Source organism: Notolepis coatsorum (assembly GCF_963971535.1).
Source record: "Notolepis coatsorum genome assembly, chromosome: 8".
Lineage (NCBI taxonomy): Eukaryota > Metazoa > Chordata > Actinopteri > Aulopiformes > Paralepididae > Notolepis > Notolepis coatsorum.
Window position 1 is genome coordinate 52,928,500 of NC_140172.1, and position 22,697 is coordinate 52,951,196.

At 46.0% G+C, this 22,697-nt stretch overlaps 1 protein-coding gene across 1 annotated transcript in view; it reads left to right on the forward strand.

Moving 5' to 3' along the window:
• dmpk (DM1 protein kinase) overlaps positions 1-22,697 on the forward strand; it is a 64,421-nt gene that overhangs the window by 38,007 nt on the left and 3,717 nt on the right. The window contains exons 6-15 of the mRNA XM_084320820.1: positions 622-715; positions 1,997-2,194; positions 2,361-2,609; positions 3,132-3,208; positions 3,762-3,858; positions 5,052-5,212; positions 18,207-18,304; positions 19,868-19,929; positions 21,716-21,787; positions 22,144-22,215. Of these exons, the coding sequence (XP_084176946.1) occupies positions 622-715; positions 1,997-2,194; positions 2,361-2,609; positions 3,132-3,208; positions 3,762-3,858; positions 5,052-5,212; positions 18,207-18,304; positions 19,868-19,929; positions 21,716-21,787; positions 22,144-22,215 (1,180 nt within the window). The remainder of the gene's footprint in view (positions 1-621; positions 716-1,996; positions 2,195-2,360; positions 2,610-3,131; positions 3,209-3,761; positions 3,859-5,051; positions 5,213-18,206; positions 18,305-19,867; positions 19,930-21,715; positions 21,788-22,143; positions 22,216-22,697) is intronic.

Sequence of the window (22,697 nt, forward strand, 5' to 3'; positions counted from 1 at the left end):
CCTGTGAAGTTCTGAGTCATCTTGCCTCATGGTGGCGCCATTCTCATAAAACTAAAAACATGAACTACTCTTCAACAGCTTGTATTAGGGGTATGGTCAAAAGGTGGATGTTTTCACAAAGTTGATATTAGCTTGTAGAAAAGAAAATATAGTATTGAGCTTGATCCTCTGTTCAGCACAGACCTTATATAATGTAAATGTCACAAATCCCATTATCGATGACTACCCCAAAAATAGTGAAAATGCCAAGTGCAGACTTTGTCACTCTATTGACCTATATCAAGCCCCGCCCTCTTTTCTTGATCCTCCAATCACAGCTGTTACTTTCCAAGAAAACAGATTGAAGCCTGCAGACAGATACGTCTTAGATAGATATGCATTATGTAACAAACATGTACACTGATCTGTGTGCAGGTAACTAGGGAACATGATTGGCACATGATCATTGATAAAACACTGGATCGACTGTAACTGCAATTATCTTGACCGTTCGACATTTCAAAAACAAACTCTTCATCGGAAGGATTCAATTGGATAAAAGTACCCTCCCAAATGACTGATGTTATGTTCTTCTTAACTAGTAAAATCTGCTAAAGCAAATATCGTCTGTGTCCTCCACAGAGACATCAAGCCTGACAACATCCTGCTGACAGCAGAGGGACACATCAGACTGGGTGACTTTGGCTCCTGCCTGAAGCTCTCGGACGACGGCATGGTGAGGGGCCCCTGAGGGCCACATCACAAACATGCATTCAAGTGCCAGACACATTGAGAAAGTGTTACATATATGGAATAATATGATTCTAATGTTGAAAACGCATGTCTGAGCTCACAAATGGTGTATTTGTTAAAGGAGTGATTCACTGCTGTTCTTTTTTTTTACTCATTCGGTCAAATTTACACTATGTGTCACGTCCTGTATACTACATATTCTTGAAGGTCTACCATGCTCGCTCATTAGTACTGTGTCACTATGGTACCTGCTCATGTGTGTCCAAGCCATAGAACTACTGTATATAAAAAGGTCCAGCAGTTATATTTGATGCATGTTAAGTGCTCTGCAAATAAAGTGATTGTGTTGTCGATTCTGATCTTAGTCCTTTCACTACCACACTACAGATGGTTAACCTTTCACTAACCGTCTCTAGTGTGGTAGTGAAAGGGTTAACCTTCCATAGTGTGGTAGTGAAAGGGTTAACCCTTTGTCGTGTGGCAGTGAAAGGGTTATTAACCTTCTTTATTACATGGCGTTTTAACATTCGCCAAAATGCTTGATTGTGATTGGTCAATAGCGCTCGGTTGCCCCTGACAGCGTTCAGTTATTTCTCGATAACGGACCGCTGCTATGGGCAACGCGCAATAATGACCGCTGATACGGGTAACACAGCGCTATTGACCAATCACAATCAAGCATTTTGGTCGCAGACAGTCACTAAAGCTAAGCTCAGCATATGCACAGCTGCACTCATCAGGTAATCAGACCACACACCTGCCGGCTGCCGGCGATGACAGAGGAGCCACAGAACAACTGCGTCTGCATTTGATCTCGTCTTGTCGATGGTGTAAAATGAATTAGGTATATTGTTAGTAAGTTAGCCATGTAATAAGCGGGATAATGTATAGCTATACTCTGTCATTGTCGCAAAATAATTGACCTTCACTGCGCTTAGAACACCTCGGCGCGGCGCCTCAGTGTTCTAAACTCTGTGTCGGTCAATTATTTTGCGACAATGACCTCGTAGCTATACATTATCCCTTACGTAGTGTGGTAGTGAAAGGGTTAACCCTTTGTCGTGTGGCAGTGAAAGGGTTAACCTTCTGTATTGTCGCAGTGAAAGGGTTAACCCTTTGGTAGTGTGGTAGTGAAAGGGTTAAGACTTCTAGGGGCCTCTATCAGATATCAGGAGGTGGTCGATAGTTGTTGGTTCCCATAGGTCATTCATACCCCCCCCCCCAGTCCCCGGACAGCCCACACCATGCATGTTTGTCCTTGCAGGTGCACTCTTCCCTAGCGGTGGGCACCCCGGACTACTTGTCTCCAGAGATTCTGAAGGCAATAGATGGAGGGGGAGGCTATGGTCCTGAGTGTGATTGGTGGGCTCTGGGTATCTGCGCTTACGAAATGCTGCTGGGCACCACACCCTTCTATGCAGAGTCTATCTCTGAAACCTACGCCAAGATCATCCACTTCCAGGTCTGGGAACATGCCGACACAGAGATAGATAGTTAGTTAGATATAAAAGTGTATATGATGCAGTAATACAATGAATTACATACAGCACTGCACATTATATTGTATTTTATAAGAATCTAAAGAAAAAAATCGGCCACAAAAAAAAGAATAAATGTTTTGTCCCTAGGAGTATTTTGAGTTCCCTCCATCTGGCCGTGAGGTTTCAGATGAGGCTCGCTCTTTCATCACGGGGCTCATCTGTGAGAGAGAAGAGCGTCTGGGCAGGAAGGGCTCCAATGACTTCAGGAGCCATCCCTTCTTCTGCCGACTAGACTGGGGGTCCCTCCATGAATTCCCCGGCCCCTTCCAGCCTGAAGCGTCTCACGCCACTGACACTTCTAACTTTGACGTATTGGACGACGGTCTCAGTGAAATGGTATTGTTTGATAGTAGCCCAATCATATGCATTACACACAGACACTACAGACAGGCTTGTGTCTCAAGGGACAGCGACAGAAATACATATGTACATAGTTACTGTGTATGGCATGTCTGACTCCGTTATAACAATGGTTAAAGGTGCTATAGATAACATTTTTATGTAGAGTATTTTTATTTTAAGAATACATTCACATAGCTTTTAGAAAGGTACGGAATAAAAGTATTGTTTTCCCCCCAAAATACATTTGATTGATCAAAATATTAAAATATTCAAAATGAATGTTGAATGTTGTTGTTTACATGCATGGATATTGTGTGCATATATCCCCTCCCTGCTTCCCATGTGCCCATGTGGAATGCACCTGATTGAATAAATAACATGCTGGTGTTCTAGTGCGACATCTAGTCGCTGAATGTTATCTATAGCACCTTTAACTGCTGTACATTATTTGAATGTAGATTATTAGATTTGGGTGCTGCTTACATTCTCAGTGTTGTGTTGTGTTGTGTATTTCAGGAGACGCAGTCTATCATGGACAGGGTTCCAGTCGGGGCACACTTGGCTTTTGTTGGTTACTCCTACACAGCGACAAGGTGATCTCAGATTCAGGTCCCTTTTCACCTCAAACCAGTGAAGCTGACATTAAAGTCTGATGCTAGTGATCACTCACCAAACACCATCATAGAAATTTGCACCTCCCTCATTTCAGCGTTTGTTAACAATGCTAGTGCAAGTCAATGGGGTATGAAACCATTTATCTCAACATTGCATGCAAGCCACTGACAATTATTCACATGGCAGCCATTTGGCTCTTATGTCATGCTCCGGTTCGGTTCCTTTCCACCCTGTTTCAGGAACCTAGCCTGAGCCTGACATAAGAGCAAAATGGCCGCTGTGTGAATATGGTCAATGCCTGCATGTTTAATGATCAATACGATTTCTGAAACCTGCTTTCATTCATTTGTGCTAAGCTAGGCTAGCTTGCAGCCGGATAGCTTTCTACTGAAAGCACAGAGGAAATTGGTATCTATCTTCTTGTCCGATGCTGGAGAAGATGGTAAAGTGCTTTTCCCATGATGTTGACGTGTTCCGTTAAAGTTATATGGATCTATTGAGGGTCATTCTTTATTGGTCTATCACTCACAGGCAGACTGGTGCCATTGACCGCAGTCGAGACATCATGATGCAGATTGACCCCAGGAGGCTTAGGGACTATGAAGGTCTCCATTCCCCAGAGACACTGGTAGGAGATTCTTCATAGTAGAGGTTACACCAGCTGCTCCATTACCTCATCCCTAGTCTGACTCACAGGATGTTGGCCTTGCGTATAGAGAGGCGAAGTCCTTCTCCTTCCACTGGACCACCATAGGACCCTATTTCATGAGTCTCCTATTGGCTGACAATTTAATTCAGAATCCTCTTCCCCTTCTGTTTCTAGGATCAACAACAACAAGCATTCGAGCTAGTAAGCTACACTGCCATGATGGAAAGATTTCTCCCTCAATGCTATTTCCCTTGTGGAAAAGATGTATACAAATCAGATTTGTATATGGTCTACCAAAAAGGTTAAAGTAAAACATGGCAGGAAACTCACATATACTATTCCTACAAGGAATTTAGAGAATCTGTTGTATATACCTGGACAACCAGTAATCTAACAAATAGCCTACTATAGACACATAGATTTCTTGTCAAATTTTCTTAAAGGGGAACTATTTTACTATTTCTTTCACTATTTGGGCACTTTTACACAATTCCTGTGAGTCTATGGAACACCTCTGTAATATATATTTTTTTTTTATTCATTGTTTTGTATTTCTAATCAAGTCCTCAAAAACAGCATTTTTCTACCTCAAGATCTCGAGCCGTTTTGAGCTGATGTGGACTGGGGTGCAGGTGCTGGTGCCTGAGGAGCCACATTAACATGCAGCAGTGACTATATGACATCACATATAGGCACATTTTCAAACGACTCAGTTCAGTGAGGGTGAATATTGTGAGAGGAGAATTGGAAGAATGCGCCAATATGAGAATTTTGAGACATAGATCATATTAATATAAGTTCACATAGCTAGGAAACAATGCTAAACACTCAAAAAGGCCATTTATAAGATAGTTCCCCTTTAAGGCAGAACTCTATGTTTGTGTGTATAATCCTTTTCCATATGGGTTTGCAAGGTTCATTTTGAGAAACCCCTAAGTGCGCATCATGATACTGGGTTCTGTCAGACCTTTCTCCTGCGTCAGCACAGCCCTGAAAAAAGTAGTGTGGAAATAGATCTGACAATGCAAGATGCTAACCACTTCCTGAGGCGAGGCTATCTTAAACATTGATGTGCAGCCTAGCATAAATCAACTAGGTATAATTATGCCAATTTCTGCAACGTTACGTGGATCAAGGCTGTTCCTCATATCCGATTGTGGCATTGGTTTCAGAGTCAAGTGTGGCAGCTCATGGACACCATACCAGATGACCTATCTGCCCCTCTGGAGCTCCCTCTAGCACTGGAGCAGGGTACTACAACATCTACTCACACCACAACAGAGGAGGAAGATGAAACAGATAGAATTTCAGGACTTGATGAAGACTTGCACAGGTAATGCTGTAAAGGTTGCAACATTAGTTATATAGAAACCCATACAGGTGCTTCATTACAACATTATACAGGGGGTCCACTTGGTGCCCAGAGGGTGGTGTAGTGGTTAAGACACCTGCCCCTGGCCTGAGATTTAAAGCATTAATGGGCATTTCCTTAGCCACTAGATGTCTCACTACTGGGTGCTTACATAGGATTACATAGGGATCAAACTAAGTTCAGATCAAACTGTCAAACTAGGTGTTGCATATCAAACATGATTTGTCAGAAAACGATTTTAACTTTAGGTAGAAAAAGAGAAAGTTGACAAGCGAACAAGCCACAATTTTCATTTTCATTTAGAAAACTGGAGCATAGAACCATATGGACCAATCAATTAGCAGTGTGTTTATCCAATCGGGTGCATTCCACGCAAGGAAAAGGGAAGTAGGGAGGGGATGTACATAACATGTACATAACGTGCACATGCAGCCGTGTCTCACCAGACCATTTGAGGCTAGAGCAGCGAAGGTGAGTAACGCTCCAGAACTTGATTAATTAATAAAACGTTTTATTATTATTTTTTTTTTTATGCACGTTGCTTTTATCCCACTGGAGCCTATATTTACCTGTGACTCACTTACTCTGTCTCCCTCTCAGCCCTTCCTTTGCATCACTGAAGCAAAGGGGAATGGAATGCTCCCACGCAGTGGTGCAGTCGTGGTCACACGCGGTTACACGGCGTGTTACCAGATCACTGAGGCAGAAGTACGCGCGATCGCGCACGGATGTGTACTCGCGTGTACGCGCACACAAAAATGCGCTGTATCCATTCGTTGTGACTAAGTACCCGGCCACCGTTTTACATAACAAAAAGCGCAGGTAGACTAAGTGTCTGGGTGTTGGCTATCTGAATGCATCTCCCCCTTCATTCTGTGTGACACAGGCAGTGGAGGTGAATACTAATGTGGCTCGGAATTCGTGATGGGGGTCTACCTGCTTATGATATTGAATCAAGCGCCTGTGCTGCGCGCCAGCTTTCCACGCGCACATTCACACAAATAGAGAGCAAGAAGAGCTTGTATGATAGAAAGATTGCACTTGCGTATATGCGCTTGTGTGTGTGTGTGTGTGCGTGTGTGTGTGTGCGTGCGTGTGTGTGTGTGTATAAATCAGTTCTGTGCGCATGCACGTACCCGCGAGCGTGCGCGTGCACGTGGCGTGGCGTGTTACCAGTTCCCATATTACGACTGCACCACTGCTCCCACGCTGCTTAAAAACAAAATGTTGAAGATATAAACTTGTCCTTGTGGCAAGTTAGAACACGATGTATATCATGTATAAAATAAAGAGGGTGAGAGGTGAAGCACTGCAGCATAAGCAATATGGCATTGTGCATTATGACATTATGCATTTAGGCATTAAGCACTATGTCATTGGGCATGATGGAAATATTCTGCCACTAGAGGAAAGGTCAATATATCTTGTCGTCAGTTTGGCCTGATGGTAGCGCTAGAGAAATGGTAACGGCAATGGCCAACATCATTAGGGTTGTTCCTCTAGGGATCATGTTCACAGCAGATTTTGTGCTTACAACTAATGGGTCAGGATAAAAAAATAAATAAAAACGGTTGACCTGATGGTAGCAATTCAGTGTGGCAGACATTTGTAGAGCACGTTCATCAGCATATGTGTATTACGTTTTGTGTCAGTGAGACCTAAGGTGTGGGAGTTATGGCCTTTCAAGTGTGATTTGTTATTATAGCGCCACCATCTGGCTGACATGAGTGCATGGCCTTGCCTGAGTAGTGGGGGCCATAGGAACCCACGTGCCAAACATGGTTGATCGGTTGGCGGTTTATGAGATGCACACGCTTTTAGCGGAGAAATATAATAATCCTTACAAATACAATAGGTATAGCTTCGCTACTTGGAGCCCTTAAAAGTCATGTTATTGGCAAGAGCACAAAGAACACCACAGAAAGACAAGAGACTGCTGGGTCAACACATCATTTTATGAGGTATTGTTAATGAGGAGAAATCTAAAGGGGTGATGCTTTATGCTTTAAATATCAAATGTCTGTATGAGGCCGTTGGGCATCAACCCAAGGTTGTGGACCAAGATTGACACACCCAGAGGTCAGTGTTGTAGTGTCGAGTCACTAAATCTCAAGTCCGAGTCTCAAGTCCACAGTGTTCGAGTCCGAGTCCAAGTCCGAGTCACCAAAGAAGAGCTCGAGTTGAGTCCGAGTCGAGTCCGCATTACCCTAGTCCGAGTCTGAGTCCAAGTCATCAAGGTTAATTGAGTCCACTCCACTCTGGCAGTCAAAGAGATGACATACAAAAATACAAAAAAAAGGTCTACATTAAACATAAATGACACAGCGGTCACCATTTCAAAGGGCGTTTATTTACTTTGTGACACAAAGCCACCAATATCTTATGCCAAATGATTGGGGCCTATTACACTTTTATCAATGAACAAGTCAGAGTCCTCTTCTGCACCTTCCGAGTCAGTCAATGCTCAAGTCTAAGTCCGAATCATCAGTGCACAAGTCCAAGTAAAGTCACAAGTCCTGAAAGTTAGTCCAGGACTCTGACTCGAGTACTACAACACTGTCACTAGACTTGCCACCCCAGTACAGGGGGTGATATCAACCCCAGACTGTAGAGACCTAAGTTGAAATGATACTTCCCACCACAATGGTAGTATTATCATTATTTGTTAAAGAGCACTAATGAATCCAAAATCTAAGGAGGAGAATAGGGTGGCAGTGGAATGCAAGAAGACAACTTGGACACAGTGTCAGACATTGTTTTGCAGAGAGTGAGAGAAAGGTAAAGCAGTGATTGGCTGTAGTCAGAAGTAGAATGAATATAAGCTGATATAGGCAGCTTGACTCAACAGGAGGTGTGTAGGAAGTAATTTCAATACTCCAGCTCTACCCCCATAATGACATCAATAACTCTAACTACTGTACACTTGTGTGTGTTGTTTCTAGATTTGGAGACAGCACTAAACAGTCCAAGGTCACAGGAAGAACTTGATCTTTATCGTAGGGTTGATTTTCCTTTTGGTTTTCCTCATTCTTTTCTATATCGTTTTACTTGGTCCAATATCACTGAGTCCTGTTATACTGTGCTTCGGTCCTACAGTCCGCAGTCCTCCGCTGTGCTGGTGATTTTGCTTTTATAAAACAGTTCTATCAGAAATAATAAATAAGAGATAACAGATTATGATTTGTTTGTTTATTTAATCATTTATTTAGCTCCACCGGCGCCAACTAATAGTTCCACAACTTTGCTATTGAACTTCTGCCATTGCCAGGCAACCTGAACACAAACATCTTCCTGCACAGTTTGCTACTTTGTATACTTAATGTTAGGTCTACACACGTTACCACTGGCTAGCTACTTTGTATAGTTAACGTTAGGTCTACACACATTACCACTAGCTAGCTATTTTGTATAGTTCTATTTCATTCTGGCCTCCGCTCAGCGTCAGTCTGCACTGACTTCACTTCGTGCACGTGCACTGAATAAAAAATTCCACAATGTACCTTTACATACCAACATTCGTCTGGCCACACCCCTATCCGCTTACCTTCATAAGCAGGTGTGTGGTCACCTACTCGCCTCCTTCTTCACTTTCACCACAAGGAAGTGCCTTCGGTAGATACCCACACTTGACAAGGTTGTTAGTTGAAGAAAGTTGATACGTGTTTACATTTTTTCTTGCTTTTTTCTTCTCTCATATATTTCAAAAGAAAAAAGCTAAGTCATAATGTCTACCTCGGAGGGTCGCGCTCGCAAACGCCACTCTTCACCAGCGGTTCTCCATTGCCGCCTCTGTCGTGCGTCTAGGAGCGGGGTTGAGGCCTCTCTCGTGGTCGGCAGCCATGCCCGGTAGGCGTCCGATGGGTAGTTTGCCTCTCCAAGGAGCTGGTGCACCAGTGCCGTCTCCTGTGCGATGGCCTGGTTCCGGGGAGTCGTCCGCTGTTGGGCGGCCGGCGCATTTGGTTGCGGGGGATTTGAGATGCAAACTTTTAGTGTCAGCTCGCTCCCGTTGCAAGATGGTGGCTTGCAGACGCGAACAGCCTGGTTTTGGTGAGTTGCTGGAGCCGGATGAGGATGCGTCTGTCTCTACATGGCCGATGGAAACAGAGGACTACATGATAGAGGCGGACGGGTTCTTGTTTGAAGGCCCGGTGGAGACATGTCTCCCGCCCGTCCAGGTAAAACTGGAGGGGGGTGAGATGTCTCCTTGGGGTTCCTCGTCCGCAGATGTTGGGTTAGAACCTCCGACTCTGCGGCGGATGCCCTGCTATCAGCCACATCAGAATGTGGCTCCTTAACCAGTAGTCTGCTGCATGTGAGGGACGCGGGCTCGGAGGGGGAAAGTATGCAGGGGGAACTGCGAGCTTTGTTCCCCGAGCTCATGGCGGCGGCGGCAGTCGCAAACGGCGTGCCGCTGCCGCAGCCACTGCCTGTTCCTGTCCCTGATCTCATAGGTCATCTATGGCAACGTCGCCCGGTGAGAAGAGTGGACGTTGTCTACCCATTTTTCCCTTCAATGGCGGCCTACGTCCGTCAGGGACAGGTGGTCTCCCACATCATGGGCCTTACTCCCGCCTCCGTGCAAGTCACGCGGGTGGTGGGTTTGGTAGACGGCATGAAGGAGGGCGTGCCACGGCTTGATAGGCCGATGGCGGCGCTCCTTTGTCCTGAGGTGGTGTGGGAGCCGTTACGGAAGCTGGTTCCCCAAGGGAAATCGGCGAGGCGGTTGGCGTTTTGGAGTGACCAGTCATTTATCTCCGGGACACAATCTCTAGCTGCCACTTCCAACATCGCACAGCTGGCGAGATTCATGTCCGGGATATTGACGGGCGGCACGGAGCTGACTGATTTACAACATGATCAGCTCGCCCAGTCGGCAGGAGCCATCCTGCATCTGATTCAGCCGCAGGCTATAGCCACTGGGAAAGTGCGCGCCCTGGCCACTCTGATCCAGCGCCACCTTTGGCTGGAGCAGGCGCGTGTGCCGGAGAAGAAGAGGACTCCACTTCTGACGGCACCCCTCTCCGAGGCTGGACTATTCGGGTCGGCACTGCAGCTGATGACCTCAACCTGCAGGGAGATGCAGGAGGAGCGCTCCGTGCTCCAGCCTCATTTCCCCCCTCCCGATGTTGCCGGTGGAGTCAGACGGCCGCCGCGTCGTCGAGGTTCCTCCGCCGTGGCCGCCGCTGCTACCACCGCCACTGCTGGACTTTCGGCGAAGAAGGGCAGGAGGAGAGAGGGCGCCTCTGCCACTGCAGCCGGCCCATCTACGCCCGGAGGTGACGGTAGGGATCGTCGAGACCAGCCGCCGATCGTTTACCGTCCCTCCGGAGCTCCACGGGGTGGAAAACCCAGAGCGGCTCGTGGCAGGCGTCGCTAAGTTCATTGACTTTTTCCTTCTGTGGTCCCCCCCTGTTCCCTTCCCGGCCCCACTATGATTTTGTTGAAAAATAAAGAGTCCCTCCTATTTTTTGTTAACAAACTGTGTGTTTATTCACCAAACATATGATGGGGATGCAACGTGTGAATCTCTCGCTAGTATGGGTTTGATAGGAGGGCTAGACTTTACTTTCATGTTAGAGCTTAAGCAAGGCCTGCAGCCTACACTCGGTTGAAAAAGGGTTTTTTCTGCCTCGACCTGAATCTTCACATAAAGGTAGAGGTTAGTTGTGTGCTCTGTTGCTTAAACAGTGATATTGAGCTGCAACACTATTGTGTTGGTTTGCAGTAATGCTCGTATGAAAACGTATCACGGCTCAGCCGCTCTCTCTCTCTATCAGATTTTCTGTGTCTTCAAGTTTCAAGTTTCAAGTTTCTTTAATAGTTGTCATACAGAAGTACAGAATACTTTTGTACAAAATGCTTCTTACTGTTGCGCTCCAGAGACTGTGCATGACAAGATAAGTATGAAATAAAAACATAGTAAAAATTAGAAGTAAAAAAGAGGTCACAGTGTTCAGTTTAGACATATGTACAATGTTCGTAGACGTAGTTACCATACAATATACAATACTGTGCAGTGTACTAATATACAACATAGGGTGTCGGGTTCACACATACACAACTTGACCTTGCTATAAACCCTGTTCACAGATGTGTCTGTGGCTAGCGTGCATTGAATTAGCTTGCGCTATTCATTGACATTGCTACTGAAGGTATCATATGGCTGTTGTTGTTGTCATATGCGAGGGTTGGGCTTGCGAGGGGGTACCGGATAAACCCCTCCTTCCCTCTTCTGATTGGTCAGGGGGTTTCTGGGACTCTCTTTTCATTCGGTCAGGGTCAAGCTGTTAGGCAGCTTGACACGGGGGGGGGGGGGAAGGGTTTCCCAGACTCCGCACCTATCACAGGCGATTGAGTCTTGGGTTTCCCCCCGTCATAGCAAACGTCACTAGGCACGTATCTATTGGACGACGGCTTCTGTGAGTTTAGACCCGTATGTAGGGTCTGTTGTTGTCAAGTTGTCGGGGCAGAGCGTAGGAACTTACTGTTCTACTACGCTCGATATACGTGTAACTTGAGTCGGTTGGTCACATGACTCAATGTTACCGTGACATTTCACTCTATGGCTCACGTGGGCAGTCTCTCTGAGGAGTTCCGTCTCTCCTCTGTGGTGAGGGTGGCGGGATGTAAAAATGTAAAAAAAAATTACCCTCGGCTGCGTCACGTGGGATTCATGTCAGTCGGTGTTTCTTTCTTTTTTAATAAAAAAGAGTGGAGAATATGAAGCACGACAACCTTCTTGTCGTTCTCCCAGGCGCCTTGAAGGATCAATGTGGGGTCTGGTTAGACTGTCCATTGATATGTTTTGGGTCCCGACGCATAGATAGTACTGGCTCGGGGTGTTTCTGTTAAGAATTATGCAGGAGGCTAGTACGCCTTGGTTGCTCAGAGTTGTTCCGATACCGATACTGGTATCGGAAAAGCCGCCGATACTGGCTAAAATGCTGGTATCGGTATCGGCGAGTACCCTCTAATGCTGCGCTCCGATACCATATGACGTAATTTATCAACAACACTGTGGTCTGTTGAGTAAGCATTATAAAACAAACGTGTGCTTAATCGATTAAAGTGTCAATGCCATTTGTCATTTTAACAGCAGATACTTTCTTAAATGTCATCGTCCCGACAGAGCGGTGTTGACGGAGAGCTCATGGGTTCGCTTGGTGGCTGGTGTTATTAGCGTCAGCTAACCGAAAGCTAGCTTTAACATTACCTTGGCTAAAGTTGGGGCTATTCATATAATCCAGCAATAATGGCTGCAGACCTGCAAGCAAAGTACAGCAAGTTGGCAAAGGAGTATTCCAAGTTAAATCACAATGTCACCAGTAACGTTACAGTCTTCTATGGTCTTCCCATATACCGGTAGCTCATGCTAGCTAACGGTAACGTCGTCATTGCACAATTGCACGTCGCGTACACAATTAATGACATGTTGCGGACAGCCATATCGGCGACAATGTTTAGCTTTTAGTGCCAAATGATAAGAGTCTGAGGCGGAGTCTCAAAAGAGAATGTTGAATATTTATTGTGCAAAAATCACAACAGATACGACTGCTACTGAACGGAGCCTTGTAGACAGACTGAGTAGGGTATATCTGCAGAGCCAGTGGGTAGCGAGTGCAGCAACGTATAATGTCCGTGTGGATCATTGGAGTAGGGTATATCTGCAGTGCTGAAGCCCCATACTCATTGATTAATGATACTAATACAAATCTATACAATCACCTGTTGTTGAATAAATACCATTACTTTCTAGTTATGACTAAAAAACAGTATATATAAAACAGTATTTGTTAAAAAAAAAAAATAATTATATTTATAAAAAAATTATATAATATTGTTTTTTTTTTTTTTTATGTATGCACTGGTATCGGATAAGTATCGGTATCGGCCGATACCCAAAGCTTAGGTATCGGAATCGGATCGGAAAGGAAAAAATGGTATCGGAACATCTCTAGTTATTAAAACAGCGTTTTTATAGGGCAACTGGGATGGGGGATTTTTTCTTCTTCCGAGAGCCTGTTACTGGGTCTCGACGGATTCTCGTTCATATCTGGGGGATGTTAACGGAATAGATCAGAACATAGGTAGAGGGGTCTCATGCCCTTGGGGTGGGCCACTGAGCGCGGTATAAATAGGACCGTCTGGGTGGAGCCCTCTTTTCATGTTTTAGATCAACACGCATACCTGCCCCCTCTCCTGGAGTGGGCATGTCGGTGTGGTTAGGGCACGGGACTGGTTCTGGTCGCGCTGGTCCAGGTCAGTTAACCCGTTGTCCGCTGGGGATGCAGATCTGCTGTTCTGGTACCCTGAGGGACTTGTGCTTTTTTCGGGGGGAAAAATGCCGGGTCGGCCCGGGTGTCACAGGGTTAGGCGTTATGGACAGGGCCGCCACAGGGGGTGTGCGAGCAGTGCGGTCGCACAGGGCCTCGCGGGAAGGGGGGCCTCGCAAAAAAAAATTTAAAATTAAAAAAAAAAAAATTGTGAGGCCCCCCTTCCCGCGAGGCCCTTTTTCATCACAGACCTAAAATCTAGTTTTGCTTATATGCTTATATATTTCACATTAGACACGTTTGTAGAATGTTCCTGGCTCTGCGGCTCTGCACTATTCTCTATTGGAGCTCTGGGGCTCTGCAGGCTGCAGCAGACATACTATTGGTTTCAAGAAGGGAGGGGTTACATCATGTGTACGCCGGCGTGCGTCAGCTGCGTTTGACTATTTCGCGCGTGCAGCTTTGGAGGTTATGCTTAGTTATGCCAGCCAAAACGAAGAGGACGGTCATTCGGCAGATGGACTGAAGATGAAAGTTGTTGCATGTTAGACAGTTCAGTCAGGCTAGCCATCCCGGCTAAAGGCAGGGACAGCTAGTTAGCTTTAGCTACGTTATAATATTGAGTGCTAACGTGTGGTTCAGTCGGGATAGCCATGATGATGTCGGCTAGTAGCTAGCTTAGCTAAAGGCTAACTAGCGTTAGCTAACCTAGAGAGAGCGTGTGCAGCATTGTTATGCCAAGATGAAGAGGACGGTCATTCGGCAGATGAACTTCGTCAACTCCACGCGGTTGTCTCCATCCTCTTGGACGTTTGGTGAGTTTCTAATGCACTCTATTCTATTCCCGCCGTGGATATATCTCTCTCTCTCTCTCGGGAGCCAAACGGGCCGGCTAGCTGTTGTAGTAGCTAACGGTGTGTGGCCTGGTGTCAGCACCTGGTGCGAGGGAGGTGAGCTTGATGTTTCATTATGAGAATATCTCCATGCTCAAGTCGGCTATAGTCCGCGAGGGACTTGTTGCCGGCACCGCTATGGTAAACACCACTCTGTAGTGGGACGTGTATTGCCTTCTTTTTCCCTTCCCTCTTCGGATGAGAAGAGGAAAACACAGCGGCTGTCTGAAGTATTGGCCTGTATTGCTTTTCTCACGTTGTACAGTTTTTCAGTGGTAGCCGCATAGCTTGCTTCTGCGTTAGCCAGTGGTTAGCGATAGCCGGGTTGAGCTAACTGTTAGCCAGTTAGCTGTTTAGCTACGACGTTAGCTGCTCGTTTTCGCTCGGCTGGGAACGTTAGCTTGATGCTATCAGTTAGCCTAGAGTTAGCTGTTAGCTTGTGCTACGACCATTGACATTAGCCGTGAGAATAGCAGGCCCTGGCACTCTGACTACGACATCATCTTTGACAGAAGATGTAGTCGGGCCTGCACCATGACAAGGCCCCGGCCATAGCTTCTTTTTGTCCCGCCAGCGAGAGGCCTTTCGTCAACGTGGAGACCTGTGTTGCGGCCTTTCGCCCTGCGTTCCTTGGTGCAGGTAAGATGTCCATTGGACATTACCCCACTCTTCCTTCCTTCCCCTCCCGAATGTTTTGTTAATAACGATGTTTTTTTCTAGGCAAAACATATGTTACTTCACAACATTTGGAGATACGACATGTGCTGTGTGTGAATTGTCTTGGTCGTTTGTGTAGCTTGGGTAGCGTTGGCCAAAGCTGTGTGTGGCCTGGTGTCAGTACCTGGCTACTCTATTTGCAGTTAGCCTATTTAGCTGATGTCGGCCATTGGCTCCTTGCTACTTTGTTTTCTCTGGTATAGACCCTCTTCTCTTTGGATTTAAGTGTTGATCTTTGTCCTTTTGGATCTATGTATATTCATGTTGCCTTTGTGAAGTTATCTTTTCCTTCTGTTTTGTTCTTCCATTAAAAGTTGAATATCCTTTAGGGGCTCATCTTTGCTTATCTCTCTCATACATGCTCTCTCTCTAACACACACACACAGACATGCTCTCTCTCTCTAACACACAAACACACATGCTCTCTCTCTAACACACACACACACACAGACATGCTCTCTCTCTAACACACAAACACACATGCTCTCTCTCTCTCTCTCTCTTTCTAACACACAGACATGCTCTATATCTCTCTCTAACACGCAAAATGACAAGCTCTCTCTCTATATATTTCTCTCTCTTTCTAACACACATATACATGCTCTCTCTCTAACACACACACAAACAGACATGCTCTCTCTCTATCTCTCTCTCTCTGGCCTTGCTCTGGTGGAGGGTCAGGGGCATTGCCGGGTCTGTGCAGCGATAACACTGTATATTGACTGTAGAACGGGAGCTCTCTCTCGCTCTCTCTCTTGCTATATGTTGACTGTATCATGCCCAGCCTCGGGCAGCGCTATTATTTAAGAATATGTTGACTGTATGGGAAAAAAAAAAAAAAATTATATATATATATATATTTTTTTTTACCTTTTAGGGGGGGGGGGGGGGGGGGGTTCGCGTTTAAATCTCGCACAGGGCCTCGCATTTCTCCCAGGCGGCCCTGGTTATGGAGACCCTTTGTTGGGTACACGTTGTACCTGGCACTATTATAAGGGGCTGGTTCTCCTTTCTTTCGCTCCTCTCTCACGCATGGCGAAGAGGGGGCTGTTGGGGTGGTCTTCTGGACCTCCTCTGGTAACCCTGTGTGCTTCCCGAGCCGCCGGGCCCGGTCCGAAGTAATGTTTCGTTGAAACCGTAGGCCTGGGATAACCACTTTTTTCTTGAGGGGTTATAGGAACAACCACCGTATGTGGTACCAAGAGGGTGGTTGATTCCCTGGTGTGTTGGAACAGAGTCAACTCCCGGGTTACCCGGTTGAGTGTGCCCCTGCACGTTCATGATGTCTGCCAATCGTGTCAGCCTTCTCTGCCTCGACCCCTCTGGGTGGGTTTTTTTTTATGGAGGCTTTGTCATGGTGCGCAACACCGCCAGCATACGCCCCTTCCGCCAGCGGGGCTGTTTTCAGTTGACCCCTTTGGCACCTGTCTCGTCCGCAGTGCTCCAGGCTCGGGTCTACAGCCTGCTGCCTGGTTTCCCCGGTGCGCTGCCTGCTTCCGTTGGTTAACCTTTTGAATGCTTTACGGCCATGCTGGCTGCCTGTGTTGCAGGGTCAGTGTGCCAGGCGGTGTACTATTGGGGGGAAAGGGCCCGCTCTTGGAGGGGCCCTGTCCGAATACGCTGGCGATGTGGGGGGCGGTGTCACTAAGTGACCGCCTGGTGGGGTCTTGATGCCTGGCGTCATTGACCTCTTCAGGCCCCCCCTTTTTCCAGGGGATCCAGTCCCTTCAGTGGGTCTGGGTCTTCCTTCGTGCTCCGCTGCTACAGCCTTGCCACGGGGTTGAGTTTGCTCTTGACCCCGGGATTTTGGGGGCAGTAACGAGGGTTGTTCCTTCCGTTCGTTCCCTGGTGGCATGCGGGTTGTGCGTGTGCGTATTCGTGGGGTCAAGCCACGATCTGCTCACCCTGTGCGTTGAGTTGCTTGAGTTCCTCTTCGCACGGTCAGATCCGTCTCCCTCCCGTCCTCCAATAGGGAGGGTATCCCTCCATTAGGGAGGGTCGGGGGGCTCAGTCCTCCCCGGTCTGATGGTTGTGGGGGGCCTCAGCGGGGTACATTTGTCGAGCTTCTGGCTTCCGCTCAGCTCCTCTTGTGCAGACTGACGCTGAGCGGAGGCCAGAATGAAATAGAACGTAAGGTTATGTATATAACCAAGTTCTATGAATGCTGGTGACGCTCAGCGTCAGGACGGCGCTGCGGCCCTTGATCTCGCCTTGTGGTGAAAGTTTGGGAAGGAGGCGAGTAGGTGACCACACACCTGCTTATGAAGGTAAGCGGATAGGGGTGTGGCCAGACGAATGTTGGTATGTAAAGGTACATTGTGGAGTTTTTTATTCAGTGCACGTGCACGAAGTGAAGTCAGTGCAGACTGATGCTGAGCGTCACCAGAATTCATAGAACTTGGTTATATACATAACCTTATGTTAATGGTAGGTCTCCACACGTTACCACTGGCTAGCTACTTTGTATAGTTAACGTTAGGTCTACACACGTTACCACTGGCTAGCTACTTTGTATAGTTAACGTTAAGTCTACACACGTTACCACTGGCTAGCTACTTTGTATAGTTAACGTTAGGTTTACACATGTTCCCACAGTTAACTGGCTAGCTACTTTGTATAGTTAACGTTAGGTCTACACATGTTACCACTGGCTAGCTAGTAGCTACTATGTATAGTTAACGTTAGGTTTACACACGTTACCACTGGCTAGCTACTTTGTATAGTTAACAATAGGTCTACACACTTTACCACCGGCTAGCTACTTTGTATAGTTAGCGCTAGGTTTACACAATTACCACTGGCTAGCTGTTTAATCACGTACATTCATCTGGATACTTCCATTTGTTGTGCAACCAGTGAAATAAGAGTTTGGTGACACTGACTGTCGCTTGGGTGTCATGTGTGATTCTGATGACTAATTAATGGCTATTAATAGAACACCTGTGTGGCGGATACATATAGATAAAAGTCCCACTCTCTTACACTGAATATCATGGAATGCCTCTTGTCCAATCAAATTACTTGGTTGTAACTAACTGTTGTATAAATTACATTATCTTCTCTAATCACCAGACGGTTAGAGGAATCAGAGAGGAGATACTGTGATCTGGAAAAGGAGATGGAGAGACTAAGGACAGAACTTCAGGACTTGAAAGTCCCCAAGGAGACAGGCAAGAGATGCAACAATTGTGCTTCCTCCATCCCATTATCACCAACCCTCTCATAATCATCCACTCCACCAGCCTAAGGCTGTGGTCAAATATGAACAAATGTTTTTTCTCTCATTCACCACCATTCAAAACCACACAAAAGTGTGGAACACCGTTCACCTTCCATTCCAAAGAAATGCTGCCTCACTTGCTTAGTCAAGAGTTCAAATTTGTTCAACTTTGACCTGCAAAATCGCTCGACACATACCTGCGCCCGTCCAATGTAGGAGCACCTGAGACGATTTGGGCTGAGGAGCAGTGAATGTGATTGATTGATTAGTTGATTGATCAAACCTATCAAGAATTTATCTCAAACCGGGGTTGGGGCAGGTCAATTGCACTAACATGCATTGGCAGTGACCATAATCCAACAGCTTCAGACATCAAGTTGAATAGACTTGCCTTTCATGTTGCATGTACAGTCCTTGCAAGTCAGAGAGATGACTAAGTATCGTAACACAGTACAACAATAACGCTATAAAACACTCTCGATGTCAAAGTTCTCTGTGCAATAACAGTTGGGCTTCTAGAGCATGGACTATAGCATAAAACAGTACATCGTTAGATCATTGTATCATCCATAAATACTGCTATGACATGACAAAAAACAATTAGAGAAGTGTTTTGTAGTCTACCACAGAGGCAATTGCCAAACGTCTGAATTGATGGGGAAAAGTGTTGACTACACAGGAAACCATGTTCATCTGAAGTCAGGGCCATAGGTACAGCATGTGGCTTCTTTGAAACATGTTGCTATTACCAAATTGGCCCACTTGGTCAGATACCTTTAACATGCTTGGGCTGTTTTCAGAATGCCAGGTATTTGCACAATATTACCTAATCACGTAGGCATCCGTCCCATCGCCTACAAGCCCAGGACTACTTTACAGCTCTGCTTCATAAAAACAACATAAATGTGAGATGGAAGGAGTTCCAGACAATATTAGCCCCTCTGAGTAAACAGAGCAGCGGCACAGTCCACAGCAGCATCTGTTTATGTTGGAGGCCTCGGCCAGAACCTGGTGATAAATATCCACGCTAAGAATAGCTGTGGTATGCAGGAGCACTGAACGTCCATTTCCATAAATCAATACGGTGTCATGAGCTGTTAAAATATACAGTGTTAAGAGGTGTTCCCTGTTGCTCGGGAGGCACGTTGCCGGATGGATCACCGCAGTATATTATTTGAGGAACACAACTCCTATTATTAGTGCAACAGCATGTGGAAACGCAAAGATGTTGCTCCTCAACACAAAAGTCTATGGCTTACTTCAATCGCCTAATCTTCATCATCACCCTTTCTCTCTCGCTCTCTGTCTCTCACTCTCCTCTCATTCCTATTCACTCACGCAAAAACGCTCCTTTCATCACTGAAAATGTGTGTTGTTTTGGTTCTGTCCTTTTCCTTGTGTATTTACAAACTTGGCCGGTCAGCTGTGCACCACCAGGCTGAATGCCTGCAACAGCAGCAGTGCCACCGCAATGTCGCTGGCTCTGATGTACCTCTTTCTCCTCCAATCACAGAGCTGAGTATCTGCCCATCGTCTCTTTCTCTGCCTGCCCACTGTGTGGACTCTCCAGGGAATGTAAGCCTATCTTTACTCCACTTTCATACTCTCCCTGTCTGCTTGAGATGAGAAAAGGCACTTAAGAGCGCATGTAACATGATGACTGACTGAATTCATTTGTGGAAATAAATTTTCTTGTCATGTGTTAGTAGCATTAGTGTCAGGCTTGCTAAGCCTTACGGAGGATGGATGTGTATGTTATGAAAACAGAGGGGCAAATATAATATGTCTTATGACGCCCATTGCCAACCTACTGTAAATAGAGGTGAAGTCCTGCCTGCCTTGTTCATACTGGTGCCACTTTTCTTCTTTCCTTTTTGGTGGGGGGGGGGGGGGGGGGGGGGGGTGATCAGACAGAGTTGAGTTAATATTTACAGTTGAAATATACCATTTTTAGTTGATCATATCCTTTTTTCAGTATTCTTGTAGCTGCGCCAATTGAATGTGTGAGGTACAAAACTACCAGAAATGACGTTGTTTACCATCAACATTGACACTAATCGAACCTAAATTACAGCCGCATATAAAAGTAAAGCCTCAGTGTGATGTATTATGTCCCAGATGAGACCTCATGAGTAGTTATGTAATAGAAAATAATAATAATAATAATAATAATAATAATAATACAAATAATAATAATAAAATAATCATTTCCATAATTGTGCTTTATGTTTTATTTTTAACAGACAAAAAAGGTATTTTGGCCCTCATGTGACATATTTGTGAAAATATTAGTGCAGAATACTTTTATACTGAACAGTCCTCTATGGCTAAATGGATTAGGCTTCTGAGAGGTGATGTGGTACCAGCCATAGATATATACACTAGATGGCTCAAGGCAGAGTCTCGCGCGTAGTTAACCGGTGGTCATCTTGCTTGAGTGGACGACTGCTTTAATGTGATGATCTGCACAAACAAAAATACTCTTAACTCGCTGAAATCTTGACGGTTTGGTTTATTACAAATGTTATTAGGGTGGCTATGATTCTTGCTTGGAAGCATTTTTTATATCAAAGTCCATTATAAGTATGCAGTATGATAACTACATCTCTGACGTTTTTTTTTTTATTTTTATTATCTTTTTCCCCCTCCTTTTTCCTCCGATTTTCTCCCATCCCAATGTTAGTCGTTATGCCAATTCCCAATCCCCTTCCTGGTCGCTGCGCACTTACCCCCCACAGTCGGTCTGGGAGAGTGGAGGCTACCACGTGCTTCCTCCGACACACGTCTAGCCAATCAACCGCTTCTTTTCACCTGGCAGCGCGGACTCTCACTGAGAGGGTGTAACGTGTGGAAGGATCACACTACCCCCCTTAGATCCTATCCGCGCTGAGCAGGCGCCCCGACCGAACTGTAGGAGTCGCTGTTTACAACGACCCGGACCCACCCCTCCAGCTTTCCCACCCTCTAATACTGCCAATTGTATTAGTGTGAACGGCCAGCCAAGCTCGTTACAACGCCGGAGCTGTGAGCTGGATTCGAACAGGCGAATCCAGCGTCTCCGGCGTTTGGTGACGAACACAATCTCTGCTACGCCACCTGACCGCCCCATCTCTGACGTTTTTAACAAACCAAACGATTGAAAATTTTGCAAGCTATGGTTATTTCAATAGTACATGCATATTATGAGTGGGCGTGCTCCACCCACGCAAGATGGCCGCCATGTGGCAATGTCGGTCTCCGTTGGCCAGCAGCACGGGTGAGTCATCTAGTGATATATATCTATGGTACCACTACCAGCATCAGGATGGGGTGGTGTCCACTTCACTATGAATGTTGACCGCCCGACTGAAATGTCTTACAGGAAAGAGCTCCCCCTGCCTGTCAGTACCCGCTAGTGATCCCTCAACAACGCCACCTGCTCCTGTTTCACCAGGTATGGAGGAATATTTACTCATATACAGTATTCACTATTATATGTATTTGTTGGATCCAGAGAAGTATCTTCATTGTGCTCTGTTATTGTCTTCTTCTTGACGTCTTGACTTATGCTAACTGTAGCATAACTGGACCACATACCACTTTAACATAACCTTTATAGGTCAATGGATCAAGGGTTGAACACTCCCAAGCACTGGAATATGCAAACATCATGTAGAATGCATACTTAAATATAAGTGCAAAATACTTTTATACTGAAAAGGACCTCTATGGCTAAATGGATTAGGCTTCTGAGAGGTGATGAGGTACCAGCCTCAGGATGTTCACCAGCCCGACTGAACTCTCTTACAGGAAAGAGCTCCCCCTGCCTGTCATTACCCGCTAGTGATCCCTCGACACCGCCACCTGCTCCTGTTTCACCGGGTATGGAGTATCTTCATTGTGTTGTCTTCTTCTTGACTGTCTCAATCCTTAATGTTCACTTCCTCTACTTACCATAAACAAACATGGAGCACACTGTAAAATTCTGTTATATCTTTATTTTTTTTATCCACCTTTTCTCCCCATTTTCTATTTTTCTCCCATCCCAATTTCGTATATCCAATTCTTCCCTCCCCTGTCTTGATCGTTGCTAGACTATGCCTCCCACTGGTCGGCTGTAGTGAGGACAGAAGCCTTGCATCACGTGTCCCCTCCGGTACACGAGGAGGCAGCATGTCGCATCTTTTCACCGCAGCAGCTCGAACTCTCAGTGGCGAGGAGTAACGCATGGGAGGCTCACGCTGCCCCCGTCACTTCCTGCTTCCGTCGCACCGGCGTCACCAAACCGACCTGTAGGAGTCGCTGTCCACAACGTCCAATCCACACCCACCGGCTTTCCCACCCTCTAACACTTGCCAATTGTG